The following is a 24,527-nucleotide window of genomic DNA, read 5'->3' as shown; positions in this document are numbered from 1 at the left end:
TCATTTGCTCTCTCTCTCTCTCATTCTCTCCATCCCCTCCCATATCTCCCTCCCTCATATGGAACAGTTGGGGAATGGCGTGAGGTAAAGGAATGTATGGTATTCTAACTACAGATAGGCAATATAGGCAGACGAGAAACAAAGTGTATGTGTGTTTGCATGTGTTTGGTGGTCCAGCTTCCCTCTCAGCCTTGTGAAAAGGGTCTGGTGTGACTGATATACGAGTATGTTTACAGAGAATCCCTCAATGTCCCTGTTGACCTGAGAGCCAGTGATGACCCATGACATGACTGGTGAGGGGGTTCAGGCTGAGCCCTCTGTATCTGACCCCCTCATATCAGAGTTTACTAGGACAGGGCAGGGAGAGCGTGAGTTAGAGGACATGGGAAAGGCCTCTTATTGGGTCATCCACCTCAAAGTGAGTCTCACATTGTCAATGGTAGGTCAATGGGGAACTCCCTACGAAGACAGACAGATTGCTCACCTCTTTCCCTCTCTGAACTCCCTGCATCCATCTCTCGCTGATCTCCTGCCCTCCATCCTTCATTCTCTTCCTCTTTCAGCTCAGACAGATTTATTTTCTCACCTCTGGAAGGATTGTGTGTGTGTGTGTGTGTGTGTGTGTGTGTGTGTGTGTGTGTGTGTGTGTGTGTGTGTGTGTGTGTGTGTGTGTGTGTGTGTGTGTGTGTGTGTGTGTGTGTGTGTGTGTGTGTGTGTGTGTGTGTGTGTGTGTGTGTGTGTGTGTGTGTGTGTGTGTGTGTGTTTTTTAAGGCTCTGCCATAGAACAACCTGTTTTCCAAGGTATGCAAAAGTGCAATCTGTTTGAACTCAGGAGAGCGGAAATGAGGGAATGAAAGAGAGAAAATGATAGAGGGAGATTGACAAAAGAAGGAGAGAAAAAGATGAGAGAGAGATCAGGACTGCTGCTGTGGGGGACAGTGATGGGAAGGAGGGGGACCCATTAATGAGGTTACATACAGGAAACAGTGAGGGGTAGATTGTCTGATCGCAGACAGCCTAACTACCTTTACTTCAGTTAGGACTGCTGCTTGTTCCAGGTGTAGAAAATCATTCCCAGACAATGGCTTCATTGAACCATGTTTTTTTAAAGGCAGAATGGAATCTAATTCCCCTTTTTCGGAATCTAACCCCGGACTCCGGTGGTGACATGTTCCCATGTTTTGAGTGAGTTTCTTTTAGTTTATTTCAGGTAGATCTAAGCTTGTCTCCTTTTATCAAATCATCCCCTTTGGCCCTCCTTATCTACATATTTATTGGGTGGCCAACCCTTTTCTACCTCTGTCGATCCAGAGTAATGTCTGTCTATTAGTCATACTGGAATGGGATTTCCTCAGGGGGAGAGAGAAAGAAGGCTGTTATGTACTTTTCTTATGTACAAATACACAGATAAGCTCCATGCACAGATAAGCTTGGACAGGAAACTATAGATCAAAAACAGACCATCAAAGCACAAAATGCTTCTAACCATCCACAACAGATCCACAACTCCATATGCTAATCAAATACACACATCCACTAATTTGCTGCTCTGTACTCATATCTACAGACAGTGAGCGACACCATGCTTTAAGCCAAGCACACCAGAAACACAGCCTGCAATCCAAAAACGGCACCCTGTTCCCTATATAGTGCACTACTTTTGGCCAGTGCCCAAGTGCACTATATAGGGATTAGGGTGGTATTTGGGACTATACCACAGTCTATCTATCATTCAGATCTGGTAAATGAGGGTTGTGTAACATGGACATGGTCCTCTCCTCTCTCGGTCTGTGGCTAACCTAATAGAGCTGGGCCTGTGGCTGGCTTAAGTGATGTGATGAGGGCACTTACTGCCTGGTTAGTCTGAACAGTCCTCAGGGGCTTCGAGTAGCCTCGTGGGGAGAGGAACAGGGAGTTTCTAGGATTTGTTTAATGGGGTGGCCAAAGGGAGACCAGGAACCAGTCATTGGTGGCCATGGGAAATCAGCAAATTATATCACAAATAGCATTACAAATTGGCTTAAACAATGATGCATTGTATTGAATAACTGTGTTTATATGAATCTGCCTCTTAACCGATAGGCTACCTGTTAACCTTTTTATTGGAACCAATTTTATTTTTGTAAATCAACATTGACAATTTTTATTCCGAAAAATAAAGACAAATGGCATTGACACAATGATTGGCATCCCGGAGCTAGTGCATGGTTGCACAGCCTTTGGCCAAGATAACTGCAGATGAATGCTTATTGTAGCCAACAATGAGCTTGCTGCACCTTTCTACTGACAATTTGGCCCACTTCTCACCAGCAAAATGCTTTCAATTATTTCATATTTGAGGGTTACTCTCTATTGCTGTTTTCAGAACTCGCCATAGGGTTTGGATGTGATTCAGATCTGGACTCTTCTTTGGCCAGTCCAGCATCACTTAACCATTCATGGGTGCTTTTAGATATGTGTGTTTGGGGTCATTCTCTTACTGGAAGACCCACAACCTTTAATGGAGACCCACCTTTTGGACACTAAGTTGAACGTTGGACTATACAAAACACCTGATAATCATGATGCCTTGCGCAAGTTCACGGCCCCCAGTACCAGAAGCAGTGAAGCAACCCAACAGCATTATCAAATCTCCTGCATCTTTGATTTTAAAGAGGGTGTTCATGTCATTGAATGTTTCAAATTTGGTTGTTAGTAAACACAGCGCTGATCTGTATTTCCGAAGAGCTTTAATTGTGTTTCGTTGGGACACAGAACTTTTCCCCCAGGATTTAGGCTTGTTTTCAATTCAAATTAGGCTTTCTTGTGTCTCCTTCAGCAGTGGGATCTTTTTGTATTGTTTATAAAAGATCAAATAACATCTAAACATAAATGTAACAATAGAACACCCTCCAAACAATCAATTATTGGCGAGGTTTGATAATGCTGAGAAGTGCAAGGATGCCAATATATTTTGCCGAAACTGTACATAATGCACGTGCTCAGCACCAGGATTAAAAACTCTAGTTTAGTTTCTGTCAAGTCAAACAGCAGTTACCTAGCCATCTTCCACCTTAACTACAGAATTTTATGGGAATTGTATGCTCCATACATGTTAGGGGAGAGTAGGGTAAGTTGAGCCATTTTTTATATTCAACATGACTACATCAAGGGAAATATAGTATTCTTTCCAACAAAGGTATCTACATATATTTCAGGATGTTGTGTATCCCTGGAAATAATCCGAATTCAAGTACACAAAACAGTTTTGAAAACATTGCAAAACTTTACCTAGCCTCGTACGAACCATCATGATCTTGCGAGCTCAACTTTTAAAAAAATGTTTACGTTACAGCGTTATTCTGAAATGTATTAGATCATTTTTACTCATCAATCTACACACAATACTCCATAATGACAAAGCAAAAATGGGTTATACATTTTTGCAAATGTATATAAAAAAAATATTTAAAAAATGTAAATATCACATTTACATAAGTATTCAGACCCTTCACACATTACATTAATAAAATAAAAAACTTTGTTGAAGCACCTTTGGCAGCAATTACCTTTTGGGTTTGACGCTACAAGCTTGGCACACCTGTATTTGGGGAGTTTCTCCCATTCTTCTCTGCAGATCTTCTCAACTTCTTACAGGTTGGCTGGGGAGCATCGCTGCACAGCCATTTTCATGTCTCTCCGGAGATGTTTGATCGGGTTCATGTCCGGGCTTTGGCTGGGCCACTCAACTTGTCCTCCAGACCTGACGCTTGGCATTCAGGCCCAAGAGTTCATTCTTGGTTTCATCAGACTAGAGAATCTTGTTTCTCATTGTCTGAGTCCTTTAGGTGCCTTTTGGCAACTCCAAGCGGGCTGTCATGAGCCTTTTACTGAAGAGTGGCTTCCGTCTGGCCACTCTACCATAAAGGCCTGATTGGTGGAGTGCTGCAGAGCTGGTTGTCCTTCTGGAAATTTCTCCCATCTCCACAGAGTAACTCTGGAGCTCTGTCAGAGTGACCATTGGGTTCTTGGTCACCTCCCTGACCAAGGCCCTTCTCCCCCGATTGCTTGATTTGGCTGGGCTGCCAGCTCCAGGAATAGTTTTGGGGTTATCCAAACTTCAATGATGCAGAATTTATTTTGGTACCCTTCCGCAGATCTGTGCCTCTTGTCTCAGAGCTCTACAGACAGTTCCTTTGACCTCATGGCTTGGTTTTTGCTCTGACATGCACTGTCAACTGTGAGACCTTATATACTGTTTTGCTTTGTCATTATCGGGTATTGTGTGTAGATTGATGAGGAAAAAAAGTTAATGAATACATTTTAGAATAACGCTGTAACATAACAAAATGTGGAAAGGGTCAAGCAGTCTGAATTATTTCTGAATGCACTGTATGCCTTCATTCAGATCAGTGGTGGTCAGTGCCATTTAAGATGAGGGAGGATGATTCTTTTTTTCATGAGCATGGCCTTATTTCTATTACAGCATATTGGAACACTGTCAATCATATTCTATTCACCCAGTTCAATGTAACATTGATAGGTTTAGGCTACTACATGATACTCTTACTTTTCCCTATACCCATCTATGAACAAAAGTTTACAATGTAGCTGAACACAGGTCGAAAGAAAGATTTGAGGTGACAGAAAGGGACACATGGACAGACACGTTCAATACTACCTTGCACACTCTTGCCTGCATCTAGCTGACCAAGGATGTAATCATTAGTCCAGCAGTTGCAAACGAGAGCTTCTATTGGACATATTCAGGTATGTTTGTCCCCGTTTGCTTCCATATAAGAAACATTTTTCATCAGAATCGGAAGAATGAATACAAACTTGATCACATGTAAACAGTCAACTTTCATAGCTACATGCAAACAGCTCGTTGTATTCCTTCTTTCATCTATGCACTATTTTCCTCTCACCTTTTCCCTTCGCTTGTGGACTCAATGCACAACATATCAGTTGTCTGTGACTAGGCAAAACCTTCATATCAAAACCGCTACACATAGTCGATATCATTGTCACCATATTAACTAAAGTAATGTAATAGTCAACATAGCTAATAGAACTAACACATTAGTAAACTCGCTACAATCATGCAGTACAGTGTACAGTCAGTAAGCAGTTTAGCAGTTACACCGGCGGGCCCCGGTGGCAATAAATTTGTAAAACCAAAAGCTTATCTGGACTTGAAAGAGTTCCAGTGTTGGATAGTCATAGCCAGCTAGATAACATAACATTCCTCTTTTTGATCCAGGTGTTTGATTAGGCAAGCTGAAATTTCTAGCTATGTAAGTGAAAGTGAAAAGAAAATGACAAAATATCTCCTCTCTCGCTCCTCCAACTATTGTCGTTCTCTCTATTTACACTGCACTGCAGTGCTAGCTATCTTATGCTTTCAGATTAATTATCTGATCCTTTGATTGGGTGGACAACATGTCAGTTCATACTGCAAGAGCTCTGGAGGATGTCCTCTGGAAGTTGTCACAATTACTGTGTAAGTATATGGAAGGGGATGAGAACCACGAGCCTCCTAGGTTTAAAAAAAACTCAACGTACCCAGAGGAGGACGGAAGCTAGCTGTCCTTTGGCTACACCATGGTGCTACCCTACAGAGTGTGTTTTACTCAATTATTTGGTGAATTGTTCATACATTTTGTATAGTTTTATCTAAAAAAATGATAACTTTTTTTAAATGTTTCACAATTTTTATGAAATTCACTCAGTAGGATGGTCCTCCCCTTCCTCCTCTGAGGAGCCCCCACTGATTCAGATATAGTAGATCTCTGTTCAGTATCACTTGCTTGACCAGTTGTCTGGGACCGGGATGTTGTTTAGAAGTACCAGTTCGTAGGAAAGTTCTCTGCATTTGAAGCCCATGAAACTGGACCACCAGATTTGTGATATGTTAAGCAAGCTAAGACTCCATGTCATCAGATAAGACATTGTGTGCCTCTGCTACTCTATCATAGCCTCTCTTTTGCACAGATACATGCTATTATTGTCAATGTACCTCTTCAGGGTCATTCAGTCTATTTTTCTATCCTTGCTGCTGCGCTAATGGATTTCTTCCCTTCTCTTACTTCCTTGGCTGCTCTCTCAAGAACCTCAAGGGTGGCCAGACCCATGCTTGTTTTATGTTTGTGTGACGCACACAAATATACAGTGCTGCTTGAATGTATGTTAACCCCTTGTGCAATTACAGATTATTTAAGTTTTTGCCATGAAATCTTCATTTAGAACCAGTCTTTTTGATCTGACATAACAGGTTTATATTCACCAATACCATATGTGACCTGTTTCAGGAAACTAGGCATGTGTCGCGGGTCACTACTTCACAGGAGAGCCGTTTGAACGTGAACTTTTTTTTAATTAAAATGAGTTTTTTGGCTGAAATGCCTTCTTGAACATGTGAACTTTCATGTGCCTTAATAACAAAATGTGTATGCCATCTGTAAATACAAATAAAATTGTTAAAATTACGAGCCTAGTTGGTTTAGCCACAGAAAAAGTCAACAACCTTCCCGCTAGCCATGATTGGCTGAGATAATGAGTGGGCTTGAGATGCTGAGAGATGGATTGGGCTGCCATATAGCACACTTCTGTCTATTTGAGCTCGTCAGTATGTGTAGGTCTAACGCTGCTTTCATTTTTTTTGTTGCATAGTAAAACTGCATAAGTGTGGCTCTCCACTTTCTGGAGGACCGAGTTTTGAAATCGGTGGAATTCGAGTAAGATAGCTAAGGAGATGGAGAAAACACCTGTCTCCCGATTACATCTTCAAACTAAGGGCAACCATGGCATCCGTGACAGGCTCAGGTCAGGAGACGGGTAAGATAGTCTAGCTAGCTACATTTTCAGATATTACACATCTCTAATTTTGACAAAGTGGTTTCATTTCAAGTTAAAGTGTACTGTTAGCTAGCAAACATTAGCTGGCTGGCTCGCTATGTATATGATCTTATTATTCCTATCTCAGAGCCATTTGCTTGGCTAGTTATAGCCTAATGTTAACTAGCTAACATTAAACCTGGTTGGTTAGCTACCTGCAGATTCATGCAGGGTAGAAACGTCATGAGTTGGGATTATGGTTCATTGTTTAGCTAGCTACATGTCTTAACAAAATACTCCACTATGCAAGTATCCATTTCAATAGAATGTCACTGCAACAAATGTTTCAGAGCACTCTCGTCTGAGTGTGCCAGAGCGCAGAATAACTGATGAATTTACAAAACGCTCAACACCTGTTGAATATGGCTGGTGTCAGTAAACGTCGGGGGAATAAAGCGTAATTGTTGCCAGGAGCACAGTTAGTTAACCAACGCTCTGGATAACATGAAAACAGCCTAACCAGCTCTGCTGTAAAATGGTCAGAGTTTTGGTCGGGGCTAAAGCTTAAAATGATACTTATGGCATTGCACACAGTCAAAGTGAAACAGAGTGACTTGACACAACGGGCCAAGCAAGCTGTACAAACAAAACGGAAATGACACAGGACGTCTTTTTAATGAAAGGGGTTGCAGTCTGCCGTGAAGCGTTCATATATGTATACGGAGGACGTTAGATGGCTGGCTCGCTAGCTGACATTGCGTTTATGATCTGTGTGTAGTAATGTTCTCAGAATGCCATTCTGTTTTTCTGCTTTTTCTGCACCAACATTGGTGTAGAGGAAATCATGCATGTAGCAGAAAAACTAAATTAAAAAGGAATTGGTGCAGGTGCAAAAATAAGTGAACCCCAAGATGCATTGGTTAAATCAAGTAGGTAAGTATAATCAGGTGGGTAAATAATTGGGTAGAAAATGAACCAATCAAAGGAGAGAGTTTGAGCGGGACTCTGATAAATAGAGATAAGAAATGTGGTAAGTTTGGTGTTACCCATGCAGGTGAATGCAAAGCAGGCCTGATGTCTCAGAGGACATCAGGACGAGGGTGGCGAGGGCACATCAGTCTGGGGAAGGCTATAAAATCATCCCAAAAAGATTTGAGCTCCATCAGTCCACTGTGAGGCAAATAATGTATAAATGGAGAGCCTTTAACATGACATCAACTCGGCCTGGAAGTGGACACCCTTCCAAAATATCTCCAAGAGCCACAAAACAATAATAAATCAGGTAAAAGCCAACACAAACATAACATGTAGAAATTTGCAGACCTCCCTTGCTGCATCTCAGGTAAATGTGCATGCTTCAACGATAAGAACACGGAATCGAAATTAAATTTATTTAACTTGGCAAGTCAGTTAAGAACAAATTCTTATTTACAATTGACGGCCTACCAAAAGGCCTCCTGCTGGGACAGGGGCTGGAATAAAAAAAATCAAAATATAGGACAAAACACACAAGAGAGGCAACACAACACTACAAAAAAGAGACGTAAGACAACAACATAGCAGGGCATCCATTCATGGGAGGGTTGCTAGGAAGAAGCCTCTGCTGTCAAAGAAAGAACCAAACTGCCCCTCTTAACTTTGTCAGAGACCACCTGGACAAATCTGAAGGTTTCTGGAAGTCCATTCTCTGGACCGATGAGTCCGAAATTGACCTTTTTGGTCATAATCAACACCGGTATGTTTGCCGAAAACCCAACACTGTCTACCACCAACATAACCTTATCCCAACAGTCAAGTGTGGTGGTGGGAATGTCAAGATCTGGGGCAGCTATTCCTCCTCTGGACCTGGACGACTCCACATTATTATTAGATGTTTTACCTTTATTTAACTTTAACCTTAATTCCCTTAATTTAACATTAAGGGAACCATTAATTATTAGGTATACCAGGAGATTCTTGAACAGAATGTCAGGCCATCAGTCAAGGAAGTTGAGCTGGGCCAAAAATGAGTCTTCCAACAAGACAACGACCCAAAGCATTCAAGCAAACCTACCAAAGGGCTCAGGAGAAACAAGATTTGTGTTTTGGATTGGCCAAGTCAAAGTCCTGACCTAAATCCAACCGGGATGCTGTGGCAGGACCTGAAGCGGGCAGTTCATGCCAGCAGTGGCGGATTTAGGTATAGGCGACATCGGCGGAATCAATCAAACAGCGCACCTCTAACTTTGTACAGTACTAATGCAAATTAGTAAAATTGGTCACACCATGAAATGCTACCAAATAAACCACAATTAATTCATAATTCTGTGAATATATAGTTTCACAGACATATTGTTGTCAAGGAGTGCGTAACTGGTGGCATGAAAGTCAAACGCAGGAGAGCAGAACTTGGTAAATAGCCGGAGCCGTTTAATGTACATAACTACCGGCATACAAAAGTAACAAAACACATGGGCACAACAACCCGTATCGCACCAGTCACATAAAGCACACGTACTTACAATAAACAATTCCCGACAAGGACATGGGGGAAACAGAGGAAACGTATACAACATGTAATTAGGGAATTGAAACCAGGTGAGTGCGACAACCAGACAAAACAAATGGAACATGAAAAATAGTTCCAGTTTAGGGTTTGGTAGGCTGTCATTGTAAATTCAAATTTGTTCTTAACTCACTTGCCTATTAAATAAATGTAAAATATGTTTTTTTATCTGTTTTGCACTTAGTGGGACTATCATTTGTTTTTCAACAGGACAATGACCCAACACACCTCCAGGCTATGTAAGGGCTATTTGACCAAGACGAAGAGTGATGGAGTGCTTCAACAGATGACCTCGCCTCCACAATCATCTGACAACCCAATTGAGATAGTTTGGGATGAGTTGGACCACAGAGTGAAGGAAAAGCCAACATGTAATGTGCAATATTAGACTCAAATTATTGAGATGGTTAACTACATAGTCCATGAGTTTGGTGATCTTTGAAAGCAATTGACAAGAGTTTTAACCCGACTGAAAAACTGTTTGGTATTTTCCCCATTGTAAGTAATGAATGTTGGCTAGGTTGCTAATGGTTTATATGTAAGAGAAGGGATTAAGATGGCGTCTGAACTTTTTGTACAATGTTTTACGTCCTATTTGTTTTATTTTCTATGAACAAAGGCTCAGTTTAGTTCAGGTAATACAGTATATGTTAATATGTGATGTCACGATAAAATATGTTGTTAATATTTATATGGAAATAGCATTTGCTAGATTTATGCTAACCAAATTTAGCTTGGCTAAGTACTAACTAGCTCTAGTCTAGGCTAGTTGGTTTCAGTTAATGTTAGCTGACATGTTAATGTTTATGATGCAATGGTTGTAGCATTGTTTAGCACAGGCCTCTAGTCATTTATAGCGGTTTCTAAATTGACACTAATAGTACATTTAAGCAATAAGGCCCGAGGATGGTGTGGTATATGGCCCATACACCACGGCTCAGGGCTGTTCTTATGCACTATGCAACGCAGTGTGCCTGGACACAGGCTTAGCTGTGGTATATTGGCCATACATCACAAACCTTCAGGTACCTTATGGCTTTTATAAACCGGTTACCAATGTAATTAGATCAGGTAGAATAAATGTTTTGTTGTACTCCTGGTATATGGTCTGATATACCACGGCTGTCAGCCAATCAGCATTAAGGGTTCAAACCACCCAGTTTACAATGAGTTATATATAATGTGAGTGTGTGGTGATAGTTTTTTTGAGACCTTTTATTTTTGATACTTGGTTATGAAATGGGAAGAATTAATAATACAATGAAGTTGTAATCTACTGTTTAATTGATTTTGAGAACAAAAAAAGATTAACAAAAGAGAACAATATTTTAATACATCTTGGAAAGTGCCTACTACTAAACACTAACGTTTCTCCGTCTCATCATCTCACTGTTAGTTCAGGTTTCTCATCTGCTGACCACATCTCAGTCCAAGGCGTGTTACATTTGTATACATTGGGCACGAAGATAGTCCATTTTTATTGTTACAAAGCAGATATCTTGAGTTCATACGCATGATACATTGCAAAAATACTATTCGTATGGAGGGATTTCCAACCTGAGTTATTCATGAGATAATGGAACTTAATTCCCTTTTGATTCACTATGCGTATTCTGACCTTGAATTTAAGCATGATAATGTCATACTATTCACCCGCGATTCTATAGATACTCCATATTCTGACATATTCCCTCATAATGCCACCATATTTACCCGCGATGAAACCGTGAAAAAAGGTTGGGCGAACCGGATCCAAAGTAGAAAAAACAGCTTTCTTTCCCCCCTCCCCAATAGAAATAACAGCATTCTCCAATCACTGTAATGTATAAATCGATAAAGAGGTAGGTAAATGAGTAATCCGTTTGGAGACCGGGATTGTAAATACAAAGAGCAATTGTTTTAGATTATTTTTCCGTATGATCCCTGGAGACTAATGTGAAACCAGTCATATGGAAGCAAACTGAAAATCATTACAACATGACATGTATTGCGGCCCATTTTCCACAGTGAAGTATGCTATAATTAGCTGTGCCTTTATTCAAAATTTTAATTGTAATTTGCGGGGATGAAATTTGCAGACCCAAGGGAAGGGAAAGGAAAATCGAGTCAGTTGCAAAGCATAATGTATTCAACCTAAATGTATCTTCTGCATTTAACCCAACCCCTCTGAGGTGCGAGGGCTGCCTTCATCGGCTCCGGGTAGCAGTTGTTGTTGGAGGTTAACTACCTTGCTCAAGGGCAGAACAGAATATTTTTCCACCTTGCCGGCTCGGGGATTTGAACTAGCGACCTTTCGGCTACTGGCCCAACGCTCTTATACGCTAGGCTGCACCAAGCTATAGGCTTTTGTAACGCCGAACCGATCAAGTTGATTTTTGCGCATGATTTTTTTAATGATATGCCCTGCCTTTTCTGCAGTTGTATTTTACAATTAGTAGAATGTTAAATCTTAGCCAATATCAGTAATGCCCATATAATTTTAACTTTAGTGTTAGTTTCCTTCAATGTGTAGACTAAATGTTGCATCATTCCATTCCGTTAACCTTTCTCTGTCACATCCGTGTAGTTGTTCCGGAGGGTCGCTTATAGTAGATCATATTAGGCTGACGTTGTGCAATAATTTGGGACATGTAGCCTATATGAATCCTTATGGAATGCAGACCATACGGCTACGTATGGCGCACGGTTCACGATGACTGACCTTGGTCATTACAGTTCCGTTATTACTGAGGGTTAGGGTAGATTTATTGGACTAGCCTATTGTTCAACCCCTATTGTACACGTTTTTTCGCCTTCCAATATTTAACGGTTTGAACTTGAATATGGCAACTTTCAGGATGAATTCAACCAAAAAAATGTATTCATCAATACATTGTGTGTAAAAGATCTCCAAATACATTCCTAACCTTAAAATGTGCCTAAATAATCTACAAAATCTGAGTAATTTTAAACCAGCTGGTGCCGAAACGTAGACTAATATGCATATATTCAGATGGCTTCCTTTCATTGATCACTTATATTCTGAAACTGTTATTTCGATGCATTCTAGTGAGTCTGTGACCAAATTAAAATGTATTTAAAGGGATGGCTTAAGGTTAATGTATTAAAACTCAATTGAATGAAAACTCTACAAGAAAATCTGTTGGCCAGCAAGTGGGAGGGTTTTCAGCGGTTTAATAAAATGTATTCAGACTGTGGAAGGGAACCATGCCTGCAAAGCCGGTTACGCGCCTGCATAAGGTAAGTCTGAATACCAATTACTGAGAACTGCGTAGTAATGACATGCGTAGGAAAAATGTACATTTCCTGAGTCTGAATCGGCTCCATATGCATAAAAGAGACACTTTACCCCATGGACATTGGCTCAAGTTACCCCAAGGCAAACATTTGTACTATTTTAGCCAACACAACTACAAGCATGCACTTTCATTCTAGGTTTAAGACCTCATATTGTATACTTATGTTTCATGATGTTTTCATCTAAACCAAACACATTCATTTGTCTTTCTGAAAATCTGTTTAATGAACCTAACTTGGTTACCACCTGTGTTGGGGAGTAGTGAACTACATCTAGTTCAATTAATGTCTTTAACTACATTTTGCAGTAGGTGGAAGCTGAACTAAATTTGAATCTAGGTAGTGTTTTCAGTACTGAATTGTTTGCCATGCAGCAGTGTAGCTAACTACTAGAACTACACACTTTTTTTGCAAAACTAAAATATGGGTGAAGTAGGCAATAATATATTTTTCAGCATCAGACCTGCCTAATTGACACTTGAATGTTTGGGGGGTGTTTTAATAGGCTAAATTACACATTTTGTTAACACAAAGTAGTTTGGATGGACTGAACTACTTTTTAAAAGTAACTATAGTTAAGTAATCAATTTTTCTTAAGAGTAACTTTAGTGTAGCTTAACTTCTTCCAGTGTGAAGTAATTGGTAGCTTGGTAAACTAGATTTTCAGTGTAGCTTCCCCAACACTGGTTACCACTTTTCCATGTGGTTTCTTCCTTCAGACTCCATGAAATGATGACATCTTCCTAAATATTTGGTCACATGATTAATTGTGTATGGTTTCTGCGAAACAGGTTCAACGAACCCTTTGGCTCAATTTAGCCCACTCTCCCCTACAGCTTAGCTGGCATAAAGTCTGGGCAGCAATTTTTCGACTAACCTTTACCTGGCGATAACATTACTTCCTCTCAACCTGGAAGTTACCGGTGTCTTCATCTCCCATCGATAGATGGAACGTAAGAATTTAGAAAATTCTCCTAATGAATTGAATACATTTTTGCTCCATGAGGTAATTAAATTCATGTAAATAAATGAAAGTGAGAAGCTGAGACTCTGATTGGATGAGACGTCCATCAATATCAACAGTGCAGGTTTGTTTGCATGAACACCATAGTAACAGCATACAGCAATATTACTCATAGCCTGTATGACTGACTATGCACGGATTCCTGCAGATGAGCATATGCTCTGAACCTCTCAACCAGGCCCAACATGATTGATTGTTCTCTGTCTGTAAAAGGGCCTGTGTGGGTGCAGAGTTTTATTCCAGCCCAGTAGCATGAAGTGCTTTGAACCCTCCCACAGTATCATATCCTACATCCTCTCTATCCTTAATTTATCAAGCTAGATATGGGAGACCACTAGGGCCAACACAACAGCACTGCCTGCCAGTGGGGTTCTGACATATTATTTAAAGGGTAATTCTACCACTTGTCAACCTCATATTCATTATCTCCACCAAGAAACCATGTATTATATAAATATCTATACACACTATTCTATAAAGAGCTAGGTCCAGAGGATGTATAAGTGGAGTAACTAGCAGGACTCTGCTGGCATCTGGTGGCAGGGCCATAGGCAAGACTGCATCCTGAAGAGGGTTCTGTAAATATGTATAGTGTCACTAGATGGCAGACCAGTCTGCATCGACACACAGCGAATGTGCAAGTCCTGGGGGCAGTGTAGATGTAAATCTTGGTGGGGCAAAGTAAAAAATAAATAATAATAATAATGTTTTAGATTCATGCCAGCAAACCCACTACAAAACACTAAACAATACATGAATTGCACTATAACGGTGACAAACAGTTCCCACAAACTGTTAGGGTCTACATAAAGCTGTCCCAACAGCAGTGGTTTCTTTTCAGCACCCTGGAGTGAATACTTACCACCGCCATACCTGGCTATCAGCAGAGACTTGTCTGGCAGCGAAACAGTTAATTCAGCCTCATTTACTGCCTTTAAAAAAATAACAATAAATGCTGATATTACTGACTTGCTTAACTTCTTGGTGACAGGGGGGCAGTATTGAGTCATTTGGATGAATAAGGTGCCCAGAGTAAACTGCCTGCTACTCTGTCCCAGATGCTAATATATGCATATTATTAGTAGTATTGGATAGAAAACACTTGGAAGTTTCTAAAACTGTTTGAATGATGTCTGTGAGTAGAACAGAACTCATATGTCAGGCGAAAACCTGAGACAAATCCAACCAGGAAGTGGGAAATCTGAGGTTTGTAGTTTAATTTAAGTGATTGCCTATCCAATATGCTGTGTCTATGGGGGCAGATTGCACTTCCCAATGCTTCCAGCAGATGTCAACAGTATTTAGAAAGTATTTTGAGGCTTCTATTGTAGAAGGGTGTCGAATAAGAGCTGTTTCAACAAGTGGACTAGGCTGAGGCCAATCAGTTGTTTACTGCGCGGTCACGCGAGCGCGCCATTACTTATTTTTCCTCTGTAATGAATAAGCTATTGGTCCGGTTGGAATATTATTGAAGGTTTATCATAAAAAGACCATAAGGACTGATTGTAAACATCGTTTGACATGTTTCTACAAACTGTAATGGAACTCTTTTGACTTTTCGTCTGGATTTTGCACTCGCGCATTGTGCCTTTGGAATAGTGATCTAAACGCACAAACAAAACGGAGGTATTTGGACATAAATATGGATGTAATCGAACAAAACAAACATTTCTTGTCGAAGTGGGAGTCCTGGGAGTGCATTCCGACGAAGATCAGCAAAGGGAAGATTTATAATGCTATTTATGACTTTTGTTGACTCCACAACTTAGCAGGTAACTCAAATCAAATTTATTTTATATAGCCCTTCGTACATCAGCTGATATCTCAAAGTGCTTTACAGAAACCCAGCCTAAAACCCCAAACAGCAAGCAATGCAGGTGTAGAAGCACGGTGGCTAGGAAAACCTCCCTAGAAAGGCCAAAACCTCAGAAGAAACCTAGAGAGGAACCAAGCTATGTGGGGTGGCCAGTCCTCTTCTGGCTGTGCCGGGTGGAGATTATAACAGAACATGGCCAAGATGTTCAAATGTTCATAAATGACCAGCATGGTCGAATAATAATAAGGCAGAACAGTTGAAACTGGAGCAGCAGCACGGCCAGGTGGACTTGGGACAGCAAGGAGTCATCATGTCAGGTAGTCCTGGGGCATGGTCCTAGGGCTCAGATCAGTTGAAACTGGAGCAGCAGCACGGCCAGGTGGACTGGGGACAGCAAGGAGTCATCATGTCAGGCAGTCCTGGGGCATGGTCCTAGGGCTCAGGTCCTCCGAGAGAGAGAAAGAAAGAGAGAATTAGAGAAAGCACACTTAAATTCACACAGGACACCGAATAGGACAGGAGAAGTACTCCAGACATAACAAACTGACCCTAGCCCCCCGACACATAAACTACTGCAGCATAAATACTGGAGGCTGAGACAGGAGGGGTCAGGAGACACTGTGGCCCCATCAGAGGACACCCCCGTACAGGGTCAAACAGGAAGGATATAACCCCACCCACTTTGCCAAGGCACAGCCCCCACACCACTAGAGGGATATGTTCAACCACCAACCTACCATCCTGAGACAAGGCCGAGTATAGCCCACAAAGATTTCCGCCACGGCACAACCCAAGGGGGGGGGGGCGCCAACCCAGACAGGATGACCACATTAGTGAATCAACCCACTCAGGTGTCGCACCCCTTCCAGGGACGGCATGAGAGAGCCCCAGTAAGCCAGTGACTCAGCCCCCATAGCTGTATGGCTTGCTTTTGTGGCTGAACGCTGTTCTCAGATTATTGAATATTGTGCTTTTGCCGTAAAGCCTTTTTGAAATCTGACACAGCGGTTGCATTAAGAACAAGTTTATCTTTAATTCTATGTAAAACATATATCTTTCATCAAAGTTTATGATGAGTATTTCTGTTATTTGATGTGGCTCTGCAATTTCTCTGGATGTTTTGGAGGCATTTCTGAATATGGCGCCAATGTAAACTGAGGTTTTTGGATATAAATATGAACTTGATCGATCAAAGCATATATATATATTGTGTAACATTGAGTCATGGGAGTGTCATCTGATGAAGATCGTCAAAGGTTAGTGATTAATTTAATCTATATTTCTGCTTTTTGTGACACCTCTCTTTGGTTGGAAAATGGCTGAATGCTTTCTGTGACTAGTTGCTGACCTAACATGAAATAAAAATAAAACCTAATATAACTCAAACAGAAAATATTAGCATTTTTTCGCAGTCCAGGCAGTGCTGAGAGGGATAGTTTGGCCTGCTATATGTTCTGCTTTCACCGAAAAGCCTTTTTGAAATCGGACACTGTGGTTGGATTAACGATAAGTGTATCTTTAAAATGGTGTAAAATACTTGTATGGTTGAGGAATTTTAATTATGAGATTTCTGTTGTTTTGAATTTGGCGCCCTGCAATTTCACTGGCTGTTGGCGAGGTGGGACGCTAGCTTCCCGAATGATCCCAGAGAGGTTAAACAAATGTGGTTTCTACTGACAATTGAGATGTACAAACTATTGTATAAAGGAACGATGAGTGGATCAGAAGCCATCCGTAATTTTGATGAAGACAATGAGCGTGCTAATACGGATGTAGTCGATATAACTATTTGTTAAGTACTTTTGAAATGTACAGCGACAGAATTCAGAACATGGGCAGTTCTTACAGTATTCTCCCTGTACACCAAGTCAGAATCGTAGGATAAATAAATGAGGCATATAAGCAGACAATGAAAGCTCTTACAAAATTCGATAATGACATTTCTCTAAAACAGGCTACATGTGCACCACCAAGTCAGAACAGTAGGCTAAGTTATGAGGCGGAAAGGAACCACATTATTAGGGTGAGGCATATATACTGTAGCTAAGAAAGTAATGCTAAGTGTATCTCCCTGGCATATTACATCATTCATGCAGCAGCATACAAGACATTTTTGGACTCAACTTGTTGTGCTGTGCTCACTTGAAAAGGAAGATGGCGCGGCAGTCCTTCTTGTGGGCAAATTTTGTCATCAAAGTCTCATTTCTCAGTTTCCAGTTGTTTTGAACACGACAGCAGTCATGCTGGATTGACAGCATGACCGATGTAGTCAAAAAATTTTGGCCCATGGTGTTGCATGTGACTGTTTATCATTTTAAGCTTAAACCCAGACTTGGAACACACACCCTCTCCACTGAATAGCAGGCTAGTGATTGCTTTGCAACTGTTGCGGTTAGCCACTGATTCATTCCAAACCACTCATTGTTGAAATTGCGATTTGCAACATGTTGTGTAATGTTTATGTATGTATGTATGTATGTATGTATGTATGTATGTATGTATGTATGTATGTATGCATGTACACACACACAGTACCAGTCAAAAGTTTGAACACCTACTCATTCAAGGGTTTTTCTTTATTTTTTACATTGTAGAATAATAGTGAAGACATCAAAACTATAAAATAACACATATGGAGTTATGTAGTAACCAAAAAAAGTTAAACAAATCGATATATATATTGGCTTTATAGCCTTTGATATCTTTGATCACTCTTGGCATTCTTTCAACCAGCTGGAATGCTTTTCTGTCTTGAAGGAGTTCCCACATATGCTGAGCACTTGTTGGATGCTTTTCCTTCACTCTGCAGTCAAACTCATCCTAAACCATCTCAATTGGGTTGAGGTTGGGTGATTGTGGAGGCCAAGTCATCTGATGCAGCACTCCTTCACTCTCCTTGGTCAAATAGCCCTTACACAGCCTGGAGGTGTGTTGGGTCATTGTCCTGTTGAAAAACAAATGATAGTCCCACTAAGCGCAAACCAGATGGGATGGTGTATCGCTGCAGAAGGCTGTGGTAGATATGCTGGTTAAGTGTGCCTTGAATAAATCACAGACAGTGTCACCAGCAAAGCACTCCCACACCTCCTCTTCAAAGCTTCACGGTGGGAACCACACATGCGGAGATCATCCGTTCACCTATTTTGCGGCTCACAAAGAGACGGCAGTTGGAATAAAAAATCTCAAATTTGCAGTCATCCGACCAAAGGACAGATTTCCACCAGTCTAATGTCCATTGCTCATGTTTCTTGGCCCAAGCAAGTCTCTTCTTCTTATTGGTGTCCTTTAGTAGTGGTTTCTTTGCAGCAATTTGAACATGAAGGCCTGATTCATGCAGTCTCCTCTAAACAGTTGATGTTGAGATGTGTCTGTTACTTGAACTCTGAAGCATTTATTTTGGCTGCAATTTCTCAGGCTGGTAACTCTAATGAACTTATCCTCTGCAGCAGATGAAACTCCGGGTCTTCCTTTCCTGTGGTGGTCCTCACGAGAGCCAGTTTCATCACAGCGCTTGATGTTTTTTTCGACTGCACTTCTTGAAGGTTCTTGAAATTTTCCGGATTGACTGACCTTCATGTCGCAAAGTGATGATAGACTGTCGTTTCTCTTTGCTTATTTGAGCTGTTCTTGCCATATATGGACTTGGTATTTAACAAATAGGGCTATCTTCTGTATACCACCACTACCTTGTCACAACAGCTGATTGTCTCAAACACATTAAGAACCAAAAGGACCAAAAGGCTACTCAACAGCTTCTAACCCCAAGCCATTAGACTGCTGAACAATTCATAAAAATCGCCACCCGACAATTTACATTGACCCCCCATGTACAGATGACCTCAACTAGCCGGTACCCCTGCACACTGACTCAGTACCGGTGCCCTCTGTATATAGCCTCGTTATTGTTATTCTTATTGTATTACTTTTTATTATTACTTTTTATTTTAGCCTCCTTGGTAAATATTTTCTTCTTCTTTAACTGCACAGTTTGTTAAGGGCTTGTAAGTAAGCATTTCACAGTAAAGTCTACACTTGTTGTATTCAGGCGCATGTGGCAAACAAAGTTTGATTTGATGGAAAGAAATTCCACAAATTCACTTTTATTAAGGCACATCTGTTCATTGAAATGCATTCCAGGTAACTACCTCATGAAGCTGGTTTAGAGGATGCCAAGAGTGTGCAAAGCTGTCATCAAGGCAAAGGGTGGCAACTTTGAAGAATCTCAAATCTAAAATATATTTGGATTTGTTTAACACTTTTTTGGTTACTACATGATTCCATATGTGTTATTTCATAGTTGTAATGTCTTCACTATTATTCAACATATCGAAAATAGTAAAAAACTAAGAAAAACCCTTGAATGAGTAGGTGTGAGAAGGTGGTATTTACCACATACGACTGGGAAAAATCCACATGCTAACCTATGACCTAAGCAATTACCTCGATAACAGCATTTTTGGCAGTTAAATGCAACAAAACATTATTTATAAAAAGCAATCTTGGTTTAATATGGTTTTTGAACACTATAATTTGTTTACAAGCATGATAGCTGTACTTTTAGTTTATGGTTGACACAGCTTGTTGCCATTAGCCAATCAAATCAAAATCCAATTTTATTTGTAACATGCGGCGAATGCAACAGGTGTAGACTTTACCGTGAAATGCTTACGTATGAGCTCTTTCCCAACCTGCAAAGTTCAAAATAAGAAAATAAAAAGATGAGGAATATAATACACAAGAATGAATCTACAGTATATACAGGGAGTACCAGCACCATATCAATGTGCAGGGTTATGATATTTGTGGTAGATATGCACAGTGCCTTCAAAGTATTCATACCCCTGGATTTATTCCACATGTTGTTGTGTGACAGCCTGAATTCAAAAGTATGTAAGTATTCACACCCCTGAGTCAATACACGTTAGAGTAACCTTTGGCAGTGGTTACAGCTGTGAGTTTTTCAGGGTAATTCTCTAATTTCCCCAAACTTAACTCTTTGTATTCAGGACATGAAGTTAATTTCTTTGCCACATTTTTTTCAGTTTTACTTTCGTGCCTTATTGCAAACAGGATGCATGTTTTGGACTATGTTTTATTCTGTTCAGGCTTCCTTCTTTTCACTCTGTCATTTAGTTTGCTATTGTGGAGTAACTACAATGTTGTTGATCCATCCTCAGTTTTCTCATATCACAGCCATTACACTGTTTTAAAGTCCTTCCTCTCTAGGTTAGGAAGGACACCTGCATCTTTATAGTGACTGGGTGTATTGACACACCATCGAAAGTGTAATTAATAACTTCGCCATGCTCAAAGGGATATTCAATGTCTGCTTTTTTTTTATACCCATCTACCAATAGGTTCCCTTCTTTGCGAGACATTGGTAAACCTCGCTGATCTTTGTGGTTGAATCTGTGTTTGAAATTCACTGCTCATCTGAGGGACCTTACAGATAATTGTTTGTGTTAGGTACAGAGATAAGGTAGTCATTAAAAAGGTGATCACTATTATTGCACATAGTGAGTCCATGCAACTTATGTGATTTGTTAAGCACCTGTTTACTCTTCAACTTATTTAGGCTTGCCATGACAACGGGGTTGAACACTTTTTGACTCAAGACATTTCAGCTTTTCATTTTTAATTAATTTGTCAAAATGTCTAAAAACAATTATTCCATTTACATTATGGGGTATTGTGTTTAGGCCAGTGTAACACAACAAAGTGGAAAAAGTCGAGGGCTAGGAAAATACAGAGGGTATGTTCCTAGGTCAAGGTCAATACTTTCTGAAGGCACTGTACATGTAGGCAGGGGTGAATTGAAACAATCTACATTTCTCATCGAGTTCAAAGCACGTGAACTCATCCAACTGGTATTTACAACTTCACAACTGGTAAATACCACCTTCCCACTTGGTTATGAACGCAGGGTAAGTTAAATGTCCAACTAGGCCTATTTTAGGTACTCCAGATATAACTAACTATATTTATGACAATTTTCCATAGGATAATTCTTGGTAGATTTCAGTTACTCGGTTGCCTTTCTAATTAATGCTTGGCTAGAGTGAAATCCAGTACAGTGTCCTCAGAATAAGAATTAAAAAATCAACATTTGCTGCATTTACACACAGCCCAAATGTGATCTTTTGCCACTAATTGGTATTTTTATCAATCAGATATTTTGCCAATAATTGGGCAAAAGATCAGAATTGGGCTGCCTGTGTAAACGCAGCTATTATGGCTTCTCATTCTCTGTTACATACAAGCCCCTAAAGCCCCTTTCAACTATATCCAGTCTTTCTCTGTTAGCACTTAACTCAAAGAGTTGAAATGTGGCTCCTCTCTACAGTGGAAAGTAAGTTATTTTAGGCTACCTGTAGGCACGCACCTGTGTTGCACTGCTGACGCAAACCCCCTCTAAATGAATCTCACAAATGACCTAATTAGGATTTTAATAAATGACCTATTAGTCATAAATCCTAATTGGACACGGGTCCTATCCGACGCCCTTTATTATGACCGAGCCACGAAGCACTATAAAGCCTTGTCCACAATGCATGCCTTGGAAAACTGACTGTCCAAACAGAAATGTGCAAGTGACCAAACCGGATGCGTGTTCAAACAGCGGTCATTTGCTGACTCGGCTACGCTAGTTGTCACTACGGGTGTGTGCACAGTGGTGTAGGCTGATTGGTGGTGGTGCTCGCAAAATCATAGTGTTAGAACACTTTTAAAGCCTTAAAGGAGAAGATTAGCCAACTTTCAAGAACGAGTTATTTTTGGTTAGCCACAGCAGTCAACTAGCTTGCTAAGTAGCTGTTTGGCTTTAGCACATTCACCGTTTTGTTTGTAAACAATAAACAAGCTAGTTAGCTACCACATGTTCTTGTCTAACTGTCAACAGAGTAGCTAGATATGCCAAATAACAGTCTAAAAACAACTCGAGCGGAAATAATTCAGATGTAATAACCATTTGAAACAAGTCACATGGCCAAGAAATATTTGTATCTGATTTCAAACCACCTACAAAAGGTTATTTTAAATATCTGATTCCGTGTGCTTTTTGGCTGTTCAGACTGCAGGAAAAAGAACAGATTCGAATAAATAAAATAAGATTTGAGTCACTTCAAACTGCCAATGTGAACAAGGTATAAGTGGTTACGGTAGGCCTTACTGTCAATCATATCTGGGTACCCGCCCCCGAGTCCCACCCTTTCCCATGGCATTTGAGTAGCATGCTGGAGCGGAGTAGCGTAGCCCATAGTTTGTGTGAAAGGTTACTACAGTGTTAGATCATAGACACATATTGTTCATAGTACTCACGCAAACACCCTGGGAGAGACTTGTACAGGAGAAACTCCGGCGAACGAGAGACCAGGGTGTGCTCCGCTGGAAAACCTAGTGGGCGTGCACCCCTCTCTTACCGCAGCCCAGTGTGTGTAGGCTACTGCCGCTGCCTCTCCCGCGCTCTTTGAGCTCGCTAATGGGAAATTGTTTCTACCTGCTTCCCAGTTGACAGCTCACAGAGAACCCAAACTTAGCATGGCTCAGGCAGTCACTGGTGGCTCTATGGAGAGGGTGATTCTGGATGATTGAGCGTTTTATCCGCCATCCCTTGGGGAGGAATCATACATTCTGTTGTTGCGGCAGTGAGTGGATCTATTCCCTAGTATGTAACCTGTGGTTTGGGATAGCGCCTCGGGCATCGTAGACGCGCGGTGGAGCGGAATAATCCAGGTTTGGACCGTTATCTGATTGACCATCCTTAGTGCGCCGACATGTCGAACCTGGTCAGGAGCAAGAAGGACAAAGAGATAATTGCAGAGTATGAAAGCCAGGTGAAAGGTATGCTTTTCATTTGTTTTATTGGTAAGGCGTCACACGCACGCGAACCTGCACACACACTGATATGCACGCACACATATACACCCCTCATACACACCCCTCTCTCATAGGCACATTCATATATATATAAACACACACACACACACACTACACCTGCCTATGTTATGTCTGATTCTACTGCCTCACACATGGCTTGTTTGGAGAATGGATGTGTAGTGGGGATGACACCTCAGTATGAGACGTCAGTATTTCTGGGTTCATCCTGAGTGCTGCAAGGTGCCTGAGGGGGAGAGGAGAGGGGGAGAGGAGAGGGGGAGGAGCGGAATCTGCAGAGCCCTTGATCATTCTCAGCCATGTGGAAGTGTGGGTGTTTGATAGTAGTAGGCTACATTAAAGTCAGTGGGTATAGAGTGGAGTAGTAGGTTGGTATAGAGTGGAGTAGTAGTGGGTATAGAGTGGAGTAGTAGGTGGGTATAGAGTGGAGTAGTAGGTTGGTATAGAGTGGAGTAGTAGGTGGGTATAGAGTGGAGTAGTAGGTTGGTATAGAGTGGAGTACTAGTGGGTATTCGCCATAGCTGGGAGCTCTGTCTCTCTCTGTCTGTGTTGGTTCTGTTCCACTGTCGGTTTACCTCAGAGGTTGTGACTGCAGCAGGCTCCCCCCGGTGTGTGTGTGTGCGTGACGAACTGTATATAATGAGCACTGCACTCTGCATATGGTGGGAGTGGGACACGGCGTAGGTTTCATCGTCTTGTCAAACCCACTGATGTCCTCGGAGAGAGGCTTGATGTGGTTACTGTGACAATGCTGTAACTATGGAACTGCCCCCCCCCCCTTCCCTCCCCACCATGATGCCCTGTGGAACAGTATGAGATGAGGGGGACACCTGGGGAGTGCACTGACTGACTGTGCAGGTGTTCCACGTGAGACCGATTCTGTTAAATGTCACGTCTTCCGGATGGACGTTGGACACAGACTTGTATCACGGGTGACCTGGCTGACTACTTTGTGTGGTGAGCGTTCTGGCGCCCAGGGCTGCTGAGGCATCACCATCCTACACTATGTTACACAGAGTGGAAGAGGAGAAGTGCAGTGGCTATAAGACTTGTCCTCTACAAGATCGTCCTCTACAAGATCATCCGCAGACTCCATCACCATCGTCTACCACCCTGTGACCAGCTCTCTTCATTCA

At 41.2% G+C, this 24,527-nt stretch overlaps 1 protein-coding gene across 4 annotated transcripts in view; it reads left to right on the top strand.

Annotated features, from left to right (window-relative positions):
- The first annotated feature begins 16,349 nt into the window (after window positions 1-16,349).
- Window positions 16,350-24,527, top strand: part of LOC118366183 (SLIT-ROBO Rho GTPase-activating protein 1-like) — a 39,463-nt gene continuing 31,285 nt past the window's right edge. For 2 of the 4 annotated variants that reach the window (XM_052491822.1, XM_052491821.1), the window contains exon 1: window positions 16,350-23,337. In XM_052491822.1, coding sequence (XP_052347782.1) covers window positions 23,271-23,337 — 67 coding nt within the window. In that variant the 5' untranslated portion in view covers window positions 16,350-23,270. The remainder of the gene's footprint in view (window positions 23,338-24,527) is intronic. The other 2 variants (XM_035748660.2, XM_052491823.1) reach the window with 2 other exon arrangements.

The sequence above is a fragment of the Oncorhynchus keta genome, chromosome 33 (genome assembly GCF_023373465.1).
Source record: "Oncorhynchus keta strain PuntledgeMale-10-30-2019 chromosome 33, Oket_V2, whole genome shotgun sequence".
NCBI lineage: Eukaryota > Metazoa > Chordata > Actinopteri > Salmoniformes > Salmonidae > Oncorhynchus > Oncorhynchus keta.
This window is presented reverse-complemented; position numbering and strand designations above follow the sequence as displayed.